This window comes from Myripristis murdjan, chromosome 4, assembly GCF_902150065.1.
Source record: "Myripristis murdjan chromosome 4, fMyrMur1.1, whole genome shotgun sequence".
NCBI classification, from domain to species: Eukaryota; Metazoa; Chordata; class Actinopteri; order Holocentriformes; family Holocentridae; genus Myripristis; species Myripristis murdjan.
In genome coordinates, this window is record NC_043983.1 from 28567275 (window position 1) to 28585363 (window position 18089).

General features: G+C 42.5%; 1 protein-coding gene and 1 long non-coding RNA gene across 5 annotated transcripts; one reads left to right on the plus strand and one right to left on the minus strand.

Annotated features, from left to right (window-relative positions):
* Positions 1 to 1104: 1104 nt before the first annotated feature.
* LOC115358309 (uncharacterized) lies at positions 1105 to 5141 on the minus strand. 2 transcript variants are annotated; one of them, XR_003928177.1, is made up of 3 exons: positions 5045 to 5141; positions 1665 to 1759; positions 1105 to 1300 (listed from the first exon to the last, which is right to left on the minus strand). It is a non-coding gene; the product is annotated as an uncharacterized LOC115358309 (long non-coding RNA). The 2 variants fall into 2 exon arrangements; XR_003928176.1 differs by having other exon boundaries at positions 1109 to 1200.
* A 3397-nt stretch (positions 5142 to 8538) lies between these two features.
* b3galt2 (UDP-Gal:betaGlcNAc beta 1,3-galactosyltransferase, polypeptide 2) lies at positions 8539 to 17355 on the plus strand. 3 transcript variants are annotated; one of them, XM_030049980.1, is made up of 2 exons: positions 8539 to 9355; positions 14928 to 17355. In XM_030049980.1, the coding sequence occupies exon 2, from the start codon at positions 15267 to 15269 to the stop codon at positions 16587 to 16589; it is 1323 nt and encodes a 440-aa protein (XP_029905840.1). In that variant the 5' UTR covers positions 8539 to 9355; positions 14928 to 15266; the 3' UTR covers positions 16590 to 17355. The 3 variants fall into 3 exon arrangements, with proteins under 3 accessions (XP_029905840.1, XP_029905841.1, XP_029905842.1); XM_030049981.1 differs by having other exon boundaries at positions 8539 to 8989; XM_030049982.1 differs by having other exon boundaries at positions 8539 to 8670.
* Positions 17356 to 18089: the final 734 nt, after the last annotated feature.

An 18089-nucleotide genomic window follows, 5' to 3' on the forward strand; every position in this document is an offset into this window, starting at 1 on the left:
ATAAAGCATTAACAGCTCAGCAGAGAAAAAATGTTATTTTACAGATTTTTTTTCTTTCCCTTCAACATGTGCTCAAGATTGTATACTATAAATACAGTATGCAATACTCAACAGTCTTTAACTTGCAATGTCTGAATTACAGTACAAACCTTAGGTGAAATACAACATTTAATATTTAAACTACATAACTGATTAACAGCAGAAAAGGTTCCTTCAAATTCTCACAAAATGATTAAAGATGTGAAATATCCTCAGCTGAAAATGTACTGAAGATCTTCCCTGTTTCACTTAAAGTAGGGTTGGAAACCTAACTTTTATTCTAAAGCATGCTCATTTAATATATTCAGATGCAGATGTAAATTTGCAAAATTAACCAATTATTCACACACAGTTATTTCAGAGCCACCCGAGGTGCAACTGAAAAACTAAAAATGGCATTTCTCCATGTGTCTAGCTCGTGTGTTTGGGTTACTGTCATGATGATTCACCTTCGAAACAGGAAGCGACAAATTGTGCTGCTGAGCTCAGGGGGTTGTGGTCTGCTGTTTTGTAGCTTGTATTTTTCCAATTCAGTTTTATATTGTTTTCAGCAATATCCTCCTGACCCTTGGGGGCTCTGCATAGGTCTGTTAATATATGTGGACAAATATTACATCATGATATAACTGAGGATTCTAACTATAGAGTGTATTAATATGTAAAATCAAAAAGGTCAATGAATGGCTGCCAGAAGTGACAGTGCAACACAGCAGATGAAGAACAATCCTCCTCCAAATTGTCAGAACTCAGGTGCATCTTGGAGAAAAAAAGAAAAAAAGATGGAAAAGTGCTTAAAAAGTCAGGTTTAATTTTTTTTTTTTTTTTTTTTTTTTTTTTTTTAACACTCCTTTAAGCCGGCTTAAACAAACTTCATTTAAACGGTCTGCACTGACATTTGCCATTGTGAGAACTTCTGGCATTGTGAATACAGAGAGAGAGCTAGTTATTAAATGTTTACCAATTTAAGCTCCTAATGCACTCCTGTCAGAAATCACCAAAAGAAGGAAGACATGGATTCACAACGATGGACATTTTTCACAAAAAAAAAAAAAAAAAGCCATTTGATCCACCAAAAATCAACCAACTGCAACTAACTGCAACTGCGTTTATCCTGTTTCATCATGTCTGAGAGCTCATGAGGATCCTTCCCTCCATGTTATCCTGAGAATTAAATAAAGGATTGATGATGATGATGATGATGATGATGATGATGATGATGACATGTCTTTGAAAAGGGTCTATTCCCCTTTCAAGGTGCCAACTCAGAGGAGGGGGAAGACAAAAGTCAAAGTTACTCTGTAAGTTTTTCTGTTGCCAGAGGGGGAAATGTCTTACAAATGTACTTTGATGAGATCATTAAAGTGTTTAAGAAATAAATCACAAGGTAAGGTTTAGAAGTAGCAGTTAACATTCATGAATATCTTATCTTACATACAGTACTGCAGTTATTACATACAAGTGATTTATATAATATTTACTTTATATAACATCTCGCCAACATCTCTCCAAGGCAAGCACAAGCCGTATCATATATTTCTGTGTAGTTAAAAGAAAAAAATATAAAACTAATTTTTAAGCCTATTGATGGACATGAAAATGACCTGTCCAGATCATATTTTACTCACCAGCCTAATAGTTTAATCATCATATGGTGCCATGTTAGCTGAGTGTTTTATCAAGTCCATTTCAAGTCAGCCATCAACTGTCCGTATTTTGAAGTCTGAAACAGTCAAAGTTACAATTTTTTTTTAGAGTGGCCTTGTGATTACAGAGCTACATCCAGGATAATTTTGTAGGACTCGCCAGCCGACTTAATGCAAACCCCTACTGTATTACATATACAGTAGGGGTGTGCATTACTATACAGAGGCACTGCGGGGTGCATGTGATTTTCTGCGCTTTTCCCAGAAAAAGCCACAAAAATTGCCCAGGATGCCTGAGTCTCTGCTAAGAGCTGGTTTGAAGAGGCTGAGGCACAAGTGGATATTTGGACACCAGAATCTTATTGCGCCACTCTTTTGCTGGCCTCCCATTTCAGCACGAACAATGTCTTCTTGGCCTTGCACTAAAGCTTTGAGCTTGATCTAAGCTAGCACGAAAATAGAGCCCGTAATGTTTCTGATTGCCTTTAGATTTGACGTTGATTTAGCTGGTTTACATTTAAACATGACATTAAAACATGTCTCCTGCATTTGCATCAGAATCAGATTTCCCTTAAAACACTACTCTGCTTAAAACACAAGTTGCTGTGCATGTTGCTTCCTCTCATAACAGTTCCATCTCTCACTGAGGAGGTAAACACCTTGCCTTCCATAAGTATCTAGGCAATCCATTTTTGACAAGAATGTTACCATGCAAGCTGCCTGCCACCTGTTTGAAGTGCATGCATTCCTGATTGGATCTGCTCATAAAAATGTGTTTCTTTTCGACAGTTGCTATATGTGCATGGGAGGTGCGTTGTATTTTCACTTTGTTGTTAATATGGCAAGGTGTGGAGGTGGTTTGGGTGATTTTGAAATGTCTTGGGTGCATTTGCACCCAGATTTATTTGCTCAGTCTGAACAGTCTCCAATCACTCTTGTTAATACCTGCTCGTGGCAGGGGGAAACAGAGTCCTTTTAAGCAAAATCCAATTTTTATGCATCTAAACCTGCAACATAATGTGCCCTGGTTAGATCAGATTATAAAAGCCTCACTGAAATAAATCTAACCACAGTCTAAAAGTAAGACAAAAACAACCTAATCAATTAATATTACTTAACACGTTTTACAATTTACTCTGCGAGAACAGAATATTGGGTTCTGACCCGGGAGACAGACTTTTGTTCATTTAACAGAGACCAAGGTCTGAGTGAAGGCAAAGATATTCACAGAGACATCCCTGCCTGCACTTGAGGCTCTGCCACAGGATATTGCAACTGCACTCTTTAAGAGAAGCAATAACAACTCACATTTCATCTGAGACTGCATTTCTTAAAAGGCATAGTGTTGAGATAACCACTTTCCATCCTCCGGCAATGTGTGAGAGGGAGAGGAAAAAAATGAACTCGAGAACATCCTAAAGAGGATGTGCTTTTGAGAGAATTAGAACAAGACAACAATTGACTTATCAAAATTGGTAAATTGACAATGTAAAAAGGTATATATAGCTGAATTATTTGCCATGTCATTTGGCAGTTCTTTTCAGAATTTGCCAAAATGGTGAATTGGCCATGACAGAAAGCATAGAAATTAGAAATTATTCAAATGTGAGGGAGCTTCCAGATTGCTATGCTAATGTGGGGCCATTTGTATTTGAATTTATAGCTTTGCTCAGAAAAGAAACCATGGCTTGACTTTTCTTCAAAGTTCGAAACAAACAGACAAAAAAAAAAGGGAAAAAAAAAGGGCGTGTGAAATCTGGGCTCTGTCTGTACTGGTGTTTTGACTGCTCATGGTCACAATTTTTTCGAGAAATGCTTCACTTTGTGCCAAAGCACACACATGCTTTTTATTTTCTGAACACGCCTTTGCACTTCAAGCTACGGGTGTTTAAATTTTATGATGAAAGTGGAGAAAACATAACAAACTCAGACCAAAGCTACTGGGCAAAGAAATGACTGCAAAGACATCATCAAGACTTTTCAGGAAAGCAAGAAGTGTTATACATAAAAATCGCATTGAGTGCACTTGGTGATGATGCATTGCTGCTCAGTCACACGCTGGCAATAGATTATGCACAATGCACCACGGAGGACTGTCTGTGTATCTGACAAAGAAAATGAATTTGTGCATGTGCATTTACATGTACTGTGCACGTAGGCGTCTGTGCATGTATGATTTTGTGTGTGTGTGTGTGTGTGTGTGTGTGTGTGTGTGTGTGTGTGTGTTAGGAGAAGACTCAGACACGATGCCGGAAGATACTCCCCAAGTACCAGCAATTAATGATGACAATTTAAATTTTGATATGCTGGGCTTCACACAGGCTAGACGAGTTGAGGAAGTCACCTATCTAATAGATGCCACATGATATTAATGTACAGAGGCACACTGCCTCTAACCTGGCAGCCACGGGAAATCAATCACCGCCCCAGCATTACTTTCTTTTGACAAATATGCTCTCACCGGCCAGGTAGCAGAGCTAATGGCCTCCAAAGTATTTCTGTCAGAGACACAGCTCCTATTAATTATTCAGTCACCTGTGCTGCTCCTATGCTGTGGTGCTACCTTACAATATTTACAGTGCTGCAAGAAGGCCCCTCTCCCTCTGGCTTACCATCCCTGAAGTGGCGAGTTGCTTCACATGAGCTATAATTCCATCTGCTCCGGTTCTGCTCAACCAGGAAAAGAGACCAGCTGCTTTTATCGCTTATCAAGAAACACCCCGGTCTCTTGAGGTGCGTGAGCGTAAACATAGACTGAAGGCTGATGCAGGGTTTGGATTGTGCCTAAGTCATTAATGAGGCAAGGTAGTGTTTCATCTATCCCTGTGCTGAACGTGATATAGAGGGGGGGAGAGGGGGGTGGGGGTGGCCTGGAGGCACATGGTGAAGGGGGGGGGGGGGGGGGGGGGGGGGATTCAAAAGGCAAGAAACTAAGGAGAACAGTCACTTGCATGGTTCTGTGTTTTTTCACTCTATTTGTAATAACATGCTAAATATAGTAGGAAATGATGTATGCATAATGATGCACCACTAATGTAGCAAAACAGAGTGAAAAATGTGCCAATTTTGCATTGGAAAAGAAAGAAAGAAAGAAAGAAAAGAAAGAAAGAAAGAAAGAAAGAAAGAAAGAAAGAAAGAAAGAAAGAAAAGTTCTGGGTGATGGTAAACAAAGAGCACAATGGTGGCAAATCCAGCTGTTTCCAGACAACCACTGGCCACCATTGCTCTCATGGAGTTAAATCCCCTTTTTCCGCCCACAGAGAGAGAGGGGGGAGGGCGGTGGGCTGGGGAGGAGGGGGAGCACAGGGAAACATGCTGCATTCAAGTCAATATGGGAAAAATAGGATATATGAGCTTCTCACCTGAAAATAGCACTGCTTCAACCGCCGGGTGGTAAAAACTTCTTGGGAACTTGGCTTTTGAGCAGTGCACGACCTGGCTCAAGGGCAAATGAGCCCTTGAGGACAAAATGTGGAGACCACACATGACTTTAAAGTGAAAAGATAAAATTATTTATATAAAATAAATTAAATGTGCAGTCAGTAATCAGTAGTGTAGGAAGTGTATGGATGAATGAGGATGTGTGCGTGCGTGCGTGTGTGCATGTGTGCGTGCGTGTGTGTGTGTGTGTGTGTGTGTGTGTGTGTGTGTGTGTATAGAAAAACAATAAAATAACTCAACCCAAACCAACCTAACCAGACAAACAAAAGGAGGAGAGAGAGCTCAACTCTCCAGGCACCTATATATATAGGGGCAGCCCCACCCCAATCTCAGGTGCCAACCATCTCCCTAATAGACCACTCCCAGCCACAGCCTTCCACAGCCTCCTCACACAGAGGGAGAGGACCTAAAGGCCAAGGGCCGTCACACTGCACCCGTAGTGAATTCTGAACAATGGCACCAAGGAAGCAGCAGTGGTAAGATGCAATGGATGATACAGTGATTTCAAGTTTTCCATAACATCTTTCACTGTGTGATCAGAAATCTGCAAATGTCGGGACATGGCCATGTATAGGGATTTACTGGCTCTTACTTGTCTGTGGCTGAAACTGTACAGACAAGTGCAGTAAATGGTGTGGGGAAAAAAACTAAACTGAAGCAAGTTGAGTCGTCCAACAACTTCAACCATGGCATGTTGACATCCTTAAACACATCTAAATGTATGAACAATTTGGCTGTTGTAAGAGTTTACATAATATGAACTAAGATGTATTCCAACTTATTCATGACTTGAGTTACAGGGCATTACAGAGAGCAAATTTCAAACAAAATTTCCATAAATCTCCTGCTGACCTCACAGCCAATTTGGAAGATCACATTATCCAACCAGACTTTTTGGATATGGCATTGTTGAAATGGTCTTTGGCCTCCTTTTGACTGAATAATTGACTTGAAGTCCAGGAGGAATACATGTGAACCCTCAATTTGCGCATTCACATTTGTGAGGGCTGTTACACAGAACTAGATTATGTCAAAAAAAAACAAAAAAACAAAAAAAAAAACTCTGAGTACTACAGGAATCACAGGTTCATGATGATGATGAGAAATGAATCATGTGCAGACTTGGAGCCAGCAACAGAAGACATAATGCACATAAACAATAACTGGGGTTCTTGTGTTGCCTGTTCATTGCTGTAAACACAGGGTTCTTCTGTGATGAGAAACAAATGAAATTGAGTTTTGTTTTTGTTTTGTTTTTTTCAATTATGAAACAAGTCAATGTGAGTCTTGTCAAGTCAGATGTTTGGTCATGATGCTGTTTTTGCACATCTTCATGTTCCTTCCTTTCTTTATTTTTAACGTCTTACCTTTTTGTTCCTAAAAATATTTGCACACAACAGTTCTGATCAACGTGTAACGCCCTTCTTTGGCATCCTTAGTATGTGTGTGTACTCTGCATGTGTGTGTCATTATTTTACATGGGTATGGGACTTGGCTTGGGCTACATCCAAGACAAAACAAAACAAAATAAGGAGTGGTTTAATCTCCCCACATACTTATTCACACTAAAAGATCATTCAATTAGTTGGCTGTTGATGCATAATGTGATCAAAGAGATGTTTCAACTTTAATGACTTGAGTAGTGTCTCTGCAACTCACCACACCTTAGTCTAACTCCTTCCAGCTTGTATTTTTTTTTTTTTTTATCATTACACAAAGAGCAGAGCTCAAATAAAATTTCCATAAATCTATAAGCCATAGTTATTACAATATCACTCTAAAAATATCAAATCATCTACCAGTTTGTAAGATTAATCATTTTTACTCATTTAGAAAATATTTGTATTACATTTTGGCATTTCACTACATTATCTGGCTGTTGTGATGTTTTAAAATCATTTTCTGTTAAGACATATTTTTCCATCGCATCACTGCCCATGTCTAATATTATATTTAACTGTTCCATTTTATTCAGCTTTTTTGTTTGGGCACATACCATATGACATTGCCACACTATTTATACCACGCATATACATTTATATATACATTTACACCATTTACTACATCAAACACGCACATTAAACTCACTACATCAAACACTCACATTAAAGCCAGCGGGAAATTTAGACTCTACAGTTGCCTTAATGTGCAGGGGTTTGGACTGCAGGAGGAAATCAGAGCACATCCAGGAAACTCATGCAAACATGGGAAGAACAAAGAGCAAAATCAGCACTAGCTCCTGGAAATAGAATCCACCATCATCTGGTTCCTGTTGACCTCACAGCCCATTTGAAAGATCCAACCAGCCTTTTTGGATATGTTATTGCTGAAATGGTCTTTGGCCTCCTTTTGACCGAGTAATTGACTTCACCTACATGAAGTCCAGGACAAATACATGTGAACCCTCAATTTGCCACATCCACATTTGTGAGGGCTGTTACACAGAACTAGATTATGTCAAAAAAACAAAACAAACAAACAAACAAAAACTCTGAGTAGGTGACACACAGGTTGATGATGATGGGAAATGAATCATGTGCAGACTTGGAGCCAGCAACAGAAGACATAATGCGCATAAACAATAACTGGGGTTCTTGTGTTGCCTGTTCTATGCTGTTCTGCCATAACTTCAAATGAGTAAACATAGGGTTCTTCTGGGCTGAAAAACAAATGAAATTGTTTTTTTTTTATTTATTTTTTTTATGATGAAACAAATAAATGTGAATCTTGTCAAGTCAGAAGTTTGGTCGTGATGCTGTTTTTGCAAATCTTCATGTTCCACAGAACAGTTCTGATAAATGTTTAATGCCCTTCTTTGGCTTCCTTAGCGTGTGTGTGTGTGTGTGTGTGTCCAGTGCATGTGTGTGTTATGTCTTTGCATGGGTGTGAGAAATGATTTAGACTATATCCAAGCGATTGATAAAGAGCTCTTCAGGGGAAAAAAAAAAAAAAAAAAAAAAAAAAAGTAAAATTAAAAGTAAAAAATGTCGCATGAAAAGGAGAAAAAAAATGTCTCTTCAGTGATAAAATATTGCCTGATCCAATTCACCAAGCCCACTTTGTTAGTAGCTGAGCACTAAAATCCTCAGTTTATTGATTCACTCTAATTTGCATAGATCTATTAGGTAACCTGCAGTCGGCACAGTCTGAATCATGGCCTATTAGGGAATCTACAGACTTCAAAGGAGCATGGCTGATGTTCAAGCCCAGCACCTTCTTGCTGTGAGGCGGTGGTATTTTCTAATCGCTGAGTTACAGTGCAGCCCAATTGGCAAATGGTACAGTGATATTCCTGGTCAAGTCTTTGTTTTTACCCACATGCCTTGAATGCAGCCTGAGCATCTCGCTGTGTCACGTGGGATGCCCTGCTAAGTATGCGGTGACGTGTGAGAGTTCCGTCAGTGTAACGGTGTCTGACAGCCAGCCTGGCCGGGCCAGCAGCTGCCTCCCCCGGCTGGGAAAACCAACAGGGGTCGGTGCAGGCGGAGTGGAGGAGTGGAGAGATCCGGGCGAAGAGACGAGGAGCTGGACAACTGTCAAAACCGAGGTCAGTGAGATATAAATAGAGGAGCTAGTGGCTGTATTTTTCCTCCAGGACTCGGGAAAACATGTTTTCACAGTGACTGGACTCAGAAGCAGAAGAAGGGGATATGATTTTCTTTTCTTTTCTTTTTTTTTTGTACCCCGCACATTGCTCTCACTACTCCGTTACGGGAGCCTGCCTAGCAACGTGAAGGAGCAGCCGCTTCTCTCCCTGCCTTCCCGCGGCTGGAGCTCCGGATAAAACGTGTGCGGATGCTGCGATGTTTTCTGCTTTATTTTTGCATTAAATAACATCTCCGGGACGGGGAGCAAACTCCGGCGAGGTAAAGAGCCCAGAGAAGCAGCGAGGAAAATACCAAAAATATTTATTTGATAGGCAGATAGAGGGGGGCAATGGTGTAGAACCGACATAAGGAGAGGGAGGAGAGGAGGAGTCGCAGTAGGAGAAGAGCCAAAAAACCTGTTTGTTCATCGGGCTGGGGAAATGAGGAGGAGAAGGGACGGGCGACCTCTTCGTTAAGTGTAACACATCCTAGGGATCAATGTGAGTGGACGAGAGGGGGCTGCAAGAAGCGGACATTAGCCCAGATTTCCCCGGGACGCGGCGATGGGGTTCGGCCGGGTTCACATACTCCGTCTGCCGGCCGCAGCCTCAGCAGCAGCAGCAGCAGCAGCTAGAGAAGGAGGAGGTACGCAGCACTGCACGCCTCATCAATCCCCCACATCCTCATCATTCATTTATCCCCCCTCGCCCTCCTCTCCCCTCCATTAAAGCCAGCCCCCCACCCTTCCCAACCACCCTGACACCCAATCCATCCATCCATCCATCCATCCATCTGCCCTTCCGCTTACTCTGACTTCCCTCCCTCTTTTCCCCATCCGGCACACCTTGGACCCCAGCTAGGGTGGCTCCCACAAAGGGTGCAGTGCCACCCAGGGGGTGCATCAGTGAGGGGGCTCCATGCAGGGCTACACATGCAAAATTAGGAACAGTTTAATTTGATAATTACTTCACACAAGCTTGCCCAGTGAGCGAATACACAAGGATGATCATAGTTCTCAGGTAGCTCTCAGTCATGTAATTAACCACCTAAAGACATTCTGTCTGTGCAAAGTCTGTGCAAAAGAAAATCTCAGATAAAGGTTCCTTGAGTCACAGGCTGAGATGCAGCTATTTGTGTCAGGCTGTGCTTCCTTCACTCGGGGTGAAAAAAAAAAAAAAAAGTTTAGGATCCTTTCCCATGGACTTTTCAAAAAAAAAAAAAAAACGCCACCTGCCAAGTGGCAAAGCCAGGGAGATTTGATTGATCCAATTCAATTAACGCGGATTTTTATCCGATTCATCACATCCATCCGTCTGGGCCAGTTGGCGCTTAAGCCCATGCATGCTTAGGGATATCTGCTAACTGCTGAGGTGGACATTAAAAAAGCAGCGGTTAGGCTCACCATCTGGGTGTTCAGTCTGCCCACTAGACTATGAAACTTTAATAGGGTCTAATTTTCAAACCACCTCATAATTTATTGCTGTGGTGGCTGAACTGACGCACACGTAACCTCCGGACACAGTCGCAGCTGAGAGAATATGATCGAAACCTATCAACAAAGTAAGATAAAAATGCTGCTTGAATTAAATTCCCAGGGTGAAGTGGATAAAAGGACAGTGGAAAGGAGTGGATAGTGGAGAAGAATATCACTGTCGTATAATAATTTCTACAGCTATAGTAACTCATGGCTGCCAGAACTGTCTTATTTCCCAAGGGTCACTTGTATTTTTCAGTGCAGTTTTAAGAGGCTTTTCGATCCTTTTTAACAGGTTTTCTCAGGACAAATGGGTCTGAATGTGCCGTACAGTGGTCTTACATTATGAGGCTGTGACTCAGGTTTTAAGAATCAGATATGGCTGCGCTGTGTGATGGGGGGCTCTGGTGGCCTGGCCCAGATCTGACCAGCCCCTGGGTGATGAAGTGTAAAAAAACCACAGCCGGCCATCCTGTGTCACTCATCCACATCCCACAGTTAGTGAGAACACAACTCGACCTCCCTGCGGTCCTATCCTAGTTGAGTCAGATACACACCAAACAACTGTGTTTAAATAGACAGGGGGAGAGAAAGGGTGAGAGTTGGGGAGCGAGAGGAGAGAGAGGGACCACAGCACCTCTCACCTCGATTTCAGAGGCTATTTTGGGAAAGTCTGTGATCCCTCTGCCTGCTGCAGTCACATGGCAAAAAAGCTGTTTTAAAAATGACATAGGCTGTTGAAGAATGCATTTACAGTGATGAAATAGAGAGATGAGGAAACTCTCCAGGCTTTGTCTGTGGGGGCCACAACAGCGAGGAGAGGGGTATGCACTTAACCACTACACTCCCATTTTAACAGCTTTCTGCCTGAATCGAATCCCACAGACATTTTTTTTAAAAAAATGCAAGCTAAAAAAAGGCACAGCAATAACTCCTAAAATGGGAAGCAAATACTTTAATTTACCGTATAGAATCAGAAACAACCAGTAAATGTTTCAATCAGTATGGGCCCTCTTGTAATCATCCTGCATTGCACTACTACTGATGATTGCACTAGAGTACAAGAGTTGGTCATAATGATCAAGACCTCAAAATCAAAACCGGATTTGAATACAGAGATCAGAAGTGGGTAAGTAAGCCTTCATGAAATTCTCAAACTCATTTCAGTGCAGCACAAGCTACAGAATAGTGCTGAGAGTGTAGTTCAGATATTTCTGGCAGTCAATAGCAGCAAGAGAGGAAGGAAAGAGACTGTGAGAGATATCGTCAGAAGTGGGCTCACAACAAGGTTTTTTGGCTCTAACTGGACTGCTAACAATGGGGACTGAGAGCCAGGGCTGGGGCAAATTAATCAGACAAAGCCATGGCTGCCCCCCATGAGCAGACATGGCCCAGTATTGGCCTTATTTATCAAGCACTGAAACAGTATCCCCACCGGATTTAGATAAAGTGGCAAAAAGACAGCCTTAAGACCAATTTAAGGTTTCTGAAGGATCCTTGGAGAGCAAGTGTCCTAAGCTCGCAACGGGATCAGGAACAGCCTGGTGTTCTACTGGTCCCAGCAAACATCTTGACATTGAATAGATACTAATATGAAGGACCTGCACCATTGCTGACAGTATATGGAAAAAAATATAGCACCAAAATTGAGACAGCATCTATAGCTCACAGTGAAATCAGGACCTAAATATCGTTTGGTGTCAGTGTAAAACAGTTCACACCGCCTTTTTTTTTGTTTGCTTGTTTTTAAATAGGATTTCTTTTTTTCTATTTGGAGAGATGTGATTTCCAGCACCATAAGAAGAGAGAAAACACATAGGTGGTGTGCATATTTTTTCCACAGACTCTGGCTTCAAGGCAACATAATTAGACTAAACTGGAGCACTAATCAGCAACATAATCAGTCAGGCATGTTTCAATAAAATAGGGCATTTAAGCAACAACTTGAGTGAGCAGCAACTCCGAATTGTTCGTTAATAGGTGCAGGTTATTTTTTTTTAGAAGGAAAAATGTGCCATTATCACAAAGTGCATTGTTTTTTATTTTATCAAGGTCATATTCTCTTTGACATTAACACAAGCTTATGTTGCATGCATTATACATGTGATGAGGATGCAAAACCAGCCAGGCACTTTACATAAATGTGGAGGCAAAAGACAGCAAACTGTAAATAACGGAGCACACTTAGTCACATCTCGCAGTACAAAGTTTTTCCTTTGCTTTTTTTTTTTTTGAGGTTTGAAGCTGTTGTGGTGGGAGAGACAGCCCTCTAATGTATGCCTAGTATGTCACTGCTCTGTCATTCCCCCAGCCTTTGCTCTGATTATTGACCGCTGCAGAACCACTGGGGCCTCAATTAGTGCTAGTGTAACTAATTGGCTTGCATAGACGTGACATTGACGGGAGGCAAGGAAATGAATTAACGAGGAAAGGCATTGGCAGAATTAATGGAACTGCTAAAAGGTGGAAAAAAAGGCTGTTTGATCCAACTGTAAAATTGGCATTTTAAGTAGAAAACAAAAAAACAAAGTCATACACTTGCCACCTATGAATGTGTATGTGTGTGTGTGGGTGGGTGTGTCTGTGGGCAGAAGTGGATGTGTAGGAGTGCATTTATGTGCATGTACGACGGTGTGTGCTTGTCTAATAATGTGCGTAAGTGTGCACACTTCATCAGAATTCACATAACTAGATGTTCATTTAAATGACAGCAGAAATCTCTCAAGCGCTGGATATGCTCGGATGTAAAGTATGTTAACCTTTAAAACAAAGCCGGCCTTGGCCCCTCTCATTCTCCTGTAATTGCTTGTGCTGGGTAAGCACACTCGCCTGAAAAGGTTAGCGTGTTCCTAGCCAGTTGTCGTGATGAATGAGCAAACACTACCAGGAAATGAAAATTAGAAGTTAGAGATCGGCCTCACACAAAGCTGCCGTGTAGCATTTTACACGAAGTAACGCGCTGCTCTGTGTTTGCAAAATATTAAAAAGCCAACAAACAAGTAAACAAAGAAAAAAGCATCGCAGGCACTTAGGAAACAAACACACATGAGGGACGAGGTATTCCAGAGTTGCACTGTTGCCGCATTAATATTCAGCAGCATCTAGCATAACCTGCAAGTTTCTGCTGGCATATTCTGTTTTTCTGTGGTGATGTGTGTCTGTGTGCACATGCAGAAGAATGATTATCTGTTCAGTATATCTGCTGTGTGTGTGATTATGTGTGATGTGCTCTGTAGTTTGGTGCATGAATAATTATGTCTGCAGTCTATTTTGTGTGGATTTGATTATTTGTAATGTGAACTGTATTCTGTGTTTGTGTGTGTGTTTGCTTAAACACTAATGATTATGTGTGCAGCGTTTGGTGTGTGTGTGTATGATTATGTGTGATGTGCACTATATTTTGTGCTTGTGCAAACCGATTGTTTGCCTTGGTGAGTGGGCAAATCAATGTGTGTGCATACGTGATTGTGTCTGTACTTCCTTTTGTGTGTGGTGGCCTGTGGGCAGTGCATGCATACCTTTTGTCTATATGTGTGTTTTTGTTTGTGCGTGTGTGTACATTCATGTGCATTTTCCCTGTATTTATACCTGTGTGTGTGTGTGTGTGTGTGTGTGTGTGTGGTCAGAAGATGGAGCTGCCTGGGTGGTCTCTCAAGTACACAGTAGGTAGCATTGATAAGCTGAAGGTGGAAGGTGAATGGCGGGTGAAGGCTGTTATCGCCAGAGGCTGGCTCAGGCTTCAGCACCACTGCTTGCTGGACCCTGAAAATTCATTTTGACAGATGCATCTTCTCCCTGGCTGTCGAGGCATGGTGGGGGGCTGATGGCACTCGCTTGCCCGAGCAGCTCAGAGTAGCGTTAGCCAGCACCACGTTGTGCAAACCTGCAATTTATACTTCCGCCCGAGGCATTAAGCTGGATAATGACATGCAAGAGCCAACCACTAACTCGCCATGCCCAGCACCAGACGGCCATACTTTTTATGCATGAAGACATATTTCATAATTTGTAGTCTTACCTATTTCAGACGGTCTTCACTGAAAGAAAACGAGGCTGTGATAGTCAAAGAAACACGTCCTGTCATCCAGGAAATCAACAAGATCATAAAATTACACAAAAATGTGCACGTTGCCAATGGTATTCCATCTATTGTGCTTTCTGCCAGATTGAATTATGCTGAAAACGTGTATTATGCTGAATTTCATCAACTAGGCTTGCATCTGGATGCATCTGTCTTCCATCACACAGATGTATGCACAATCACCCTTTACAACAGCAATCTTTCCTTCCGCCACAGACATGCTCACAACAGTATTTTCTAAATCTCCCATTTTCTCTTCTCAGAAAAGCACATCCCCTGAGTCTGCTCTGTTATAAGTCCCTGTCCAATCAAAGCAGCTACAACAGTGTCATATTGATTCAGCTTCTCTCTTTCAAAATGTTAAGTCAGCTTACCAACAGAGCCATTTACCATAGTGGGCACTGTATTCACAGAGGGCTGCAACTGGGGTGTTTGTATATGAAAAGATTAATTCAGAATTACTCTGAGTGTGCCAAAACAAACCAGTATAAGAATGATTAAGAAATAAGATGTATCCCATCTACAAGTAGAATAAAACGACAACAACAACAACAACTGCTCTGCATCTCAGACAATTGACGTATGGCTCAGTGCCAATGAATAGGAGGTGCACTCTGGACATTTGCCAAAACTGTTTCTCTGTTTTGTTTTGTTTTCTTCAGATTAGAGAGAGCAGCCACTGAGGAGGTGACCCTTATCATATCCTGAAGGAGGAGAGACACAGAGCATGACCCTGCATTTGTCAGCAGTGCCAAAGAAGAGCCTGGGAGTAGCCTCCATGGCCAGAGAATCATTGCCTTCCTAGCTCCATCAGGAGCCCTGATAACCCTGCACCAGGGGGCTCAAGCTTTCCCTTGACTCCACTAGGAGGCTCACTCCAACCCATCTGCCAGCTCAGATAACCCTCTGAAAGTTGGCAACCACATGTTTGAGGTGACTGTATGTGACCAGCGCCGCCGCCCATTCCTGAGCAGCAGCCTCCTGCAACCTCAATCTGCACCATGCAGTGGAGACGGCGGCACTGCTGTCCCATCAAGATGACCTGGACTGTCAAGCGTTCACTCTTCCGGACCCACGTGGCGGGCCTCCTCTCGCTGGCCCTACTTTTTACCCTTTTCTTATTCTTCAGTCAACAGGACTGGTTGCCAGGACGCAGCGGGCCCCGGGAAAACCCTCTGGCCTATACTGTCAGGGGCTTCCGCAGCCCCAAGGTAGATGCCAACCAGAGCAGCTCCCTAAGGAGCCTCTGGAAGGAGACAGGGTATGTCGCACCCAAGCCTCTGCTCAACCTCAGCTCTCAGCAGGCAGAGGGGGCCAGTGAAGCAGGAGGAGGAGGAGCAGGAGGAGGATCTAGGACGGGTGTAATGGGGCTTGAGGATTCAATGAGCGCTAACAACAGTTTACAAAAAGAGATGGGTGTGGGAGGGAGGCTCAGTGCCCAGCCTTACCGCTACATCCTAAATGAGCCCTTCAAGTGCAGGGACAGCACACCCTTCCTCATCCTCCTCATTGCTGCTGAACCTGGCCAGGCCGATGCCCGCAATGCCATCCGCCAGACATGGGGAAATGAGAGCGTGGCAATGGGGCTTGGCTTTGTTCGACTCTTTTTGCTCGGCACAGGAAAGAGCTCAGACACGTTTCTCCAGAGCAGCATAGAGGAGGAGAGCCGAGTTTACCATGACATCATCCAACAGGACTATCAGGACACATACTACAACCTGACCATCAAAACCCTGATGGGCATGAACTGGGTGGCTACCCATTGTCCACATGCCTGCTACGTGATGAAGACGGACAGCGACATGTTTGTCAATACTGAGTATCTCATCCAGAAGCTGCTGAAGCCTGAGCTGCCTCCCCGGCAGAAATACTTCACAGGCTACCTGATGAGAGGATATGCACCAAACCGGAACAAGGACAGCAAGTGGTACATGCCGCCTGAGCTGTACCCCAGTGAGCGCTACCCCATATTCTGCTCGGGTACGGGGTACGTGTTCTCAGGGGACATGGCTGAGCTGATCTACCAAGCCTCTCTCAGCATACGCAGGCTGCATCTGGAAGATGTGTACGTGGGGATCTGCCTGGCGAAGCTGCGTATCGACCCGGTGCCGCCTCCCAACGAGTTCCTCTTCAACCACTGGAGGGTGTCTTACTCCAGTTGTAAGTACAGCCACCTGATCACATCCCACCAGTTCCAGCCCAACGAACTCATCAAGTATTGGCACCACCTGCAGACCAACAAGCACAATGCCTGTATCAACATGGCCAAGGAAAAGAATGGGAGGTACAGACACCGAAAGTTTCACGGCGAGAGACCTCAGTGATGTTACCCAGCACCTGCCTTGGCAAGGAAGGCGACAGACGGACATGGTGACAGCTTGAGCCAGAGCAGGGCATGTTGAGAGAACTTAGCACTATACACTCTATGGGAAAGAGCACATTGTTTTTGGTATTGTGTACAGTCGATGATCAAAACTATTTTTTTATTTTAAGAAAGATGTTAAGTATTGTAAACCTGTTCAGCTGTTTCTAAAAGGGAGAGTGGAGTACATGTCTATGTGCAATATGAAGCATGCACAAAAAAGTACAACAGGTCAAGAGTGGTGGTTATGATACTTCAGGTGCCAATAGAAAAGTGGTAATTCACACTACGATTTAATGTGAGTATTCTCTCTACACAGGTCGTACCTGTTATATCACTAATAGTGGAGCCAACTCCGCGACAAATCTTTAAAAAAAAAATTTAAGACACAAAGTCGTGTTTACACAGACAAAGGGAAATGTACATGTATAATGGTGAAAGTTACACTACCTAAATATGAATGAAAGTATCTTTGACGTGGACCAGTTATGCTGCCCTGTTTCTCAATGTTTACTTTACAGAAATATCAAAAAAAAAAATGAGACTCTAATGAGATGGTTTATCTGTCATATTCTGTATTTTATTTACAACCAATGCGAAAGCACTCAGAATCACATGTCAGAGATGACTGAGATTGTATTTTTTAAAGCTTTACATTGAGTGAGTATGAGTCTGCACTTGAGCAAATGTGCAATGAATCAAATAACAATTAAATGTATTGAATTCAATTTGTTTGCAGCAGTGCATGTGTGTGTGTGACTTATCTGAGACCTCTTCATGATGCTTGGATTACAGAATCGTGTCTTTATTATCAGTGTTACATGGCACGCGGCAAAAGCTTGCTCTATTTCAGAAACCACAAGGCTTGTTTGCTGTTCGTGAAGGTAAGGTGAGATCAAAATAGCACAACAAAGGCCTCTTCTTGTTTTTCATGCCAACTTCTCTTTTCTATTGCTCTCTCTCTGTTGTTCACTTTGTACGATCACTGGTGCTGTATTGTTACTCAGCAATAATACAATTCAAAAACATAATTCTGAGCAAGCCAGGCAAATAATGTATGTTTCACAGTATTCTATAAAAACAACCACTGATCTTCAAAACAAGGTATTATTGCATGCAATGGACCCTGGAGCAACCCATTAACTTCCAAATGGAAATCCAAAATATTCTAATTTCCAGAAGTAAAGGTCAGGTAGAAATACTGCGAAGACGAGCTCAAGGCTGAATGATGAAAACCGAATTAAACATCTAACTTTTACACGTCCTTAGGGAATATGAAAAATCTTCCACACCAAAACAAAGTTTAGATTTTAATTAAAAATGCATATGATTTTGAGAAACTGTTAGTGGTGTTCCAGATGGAGCTGAACGGCCAGCTTTCATGTGCGTGGATTTCTGTGTGTGTGTGTGTGTGTGTGTGTGTGTGTGTGCGTGCGTGTGCGTGCATGGTGAAGATGCGAAA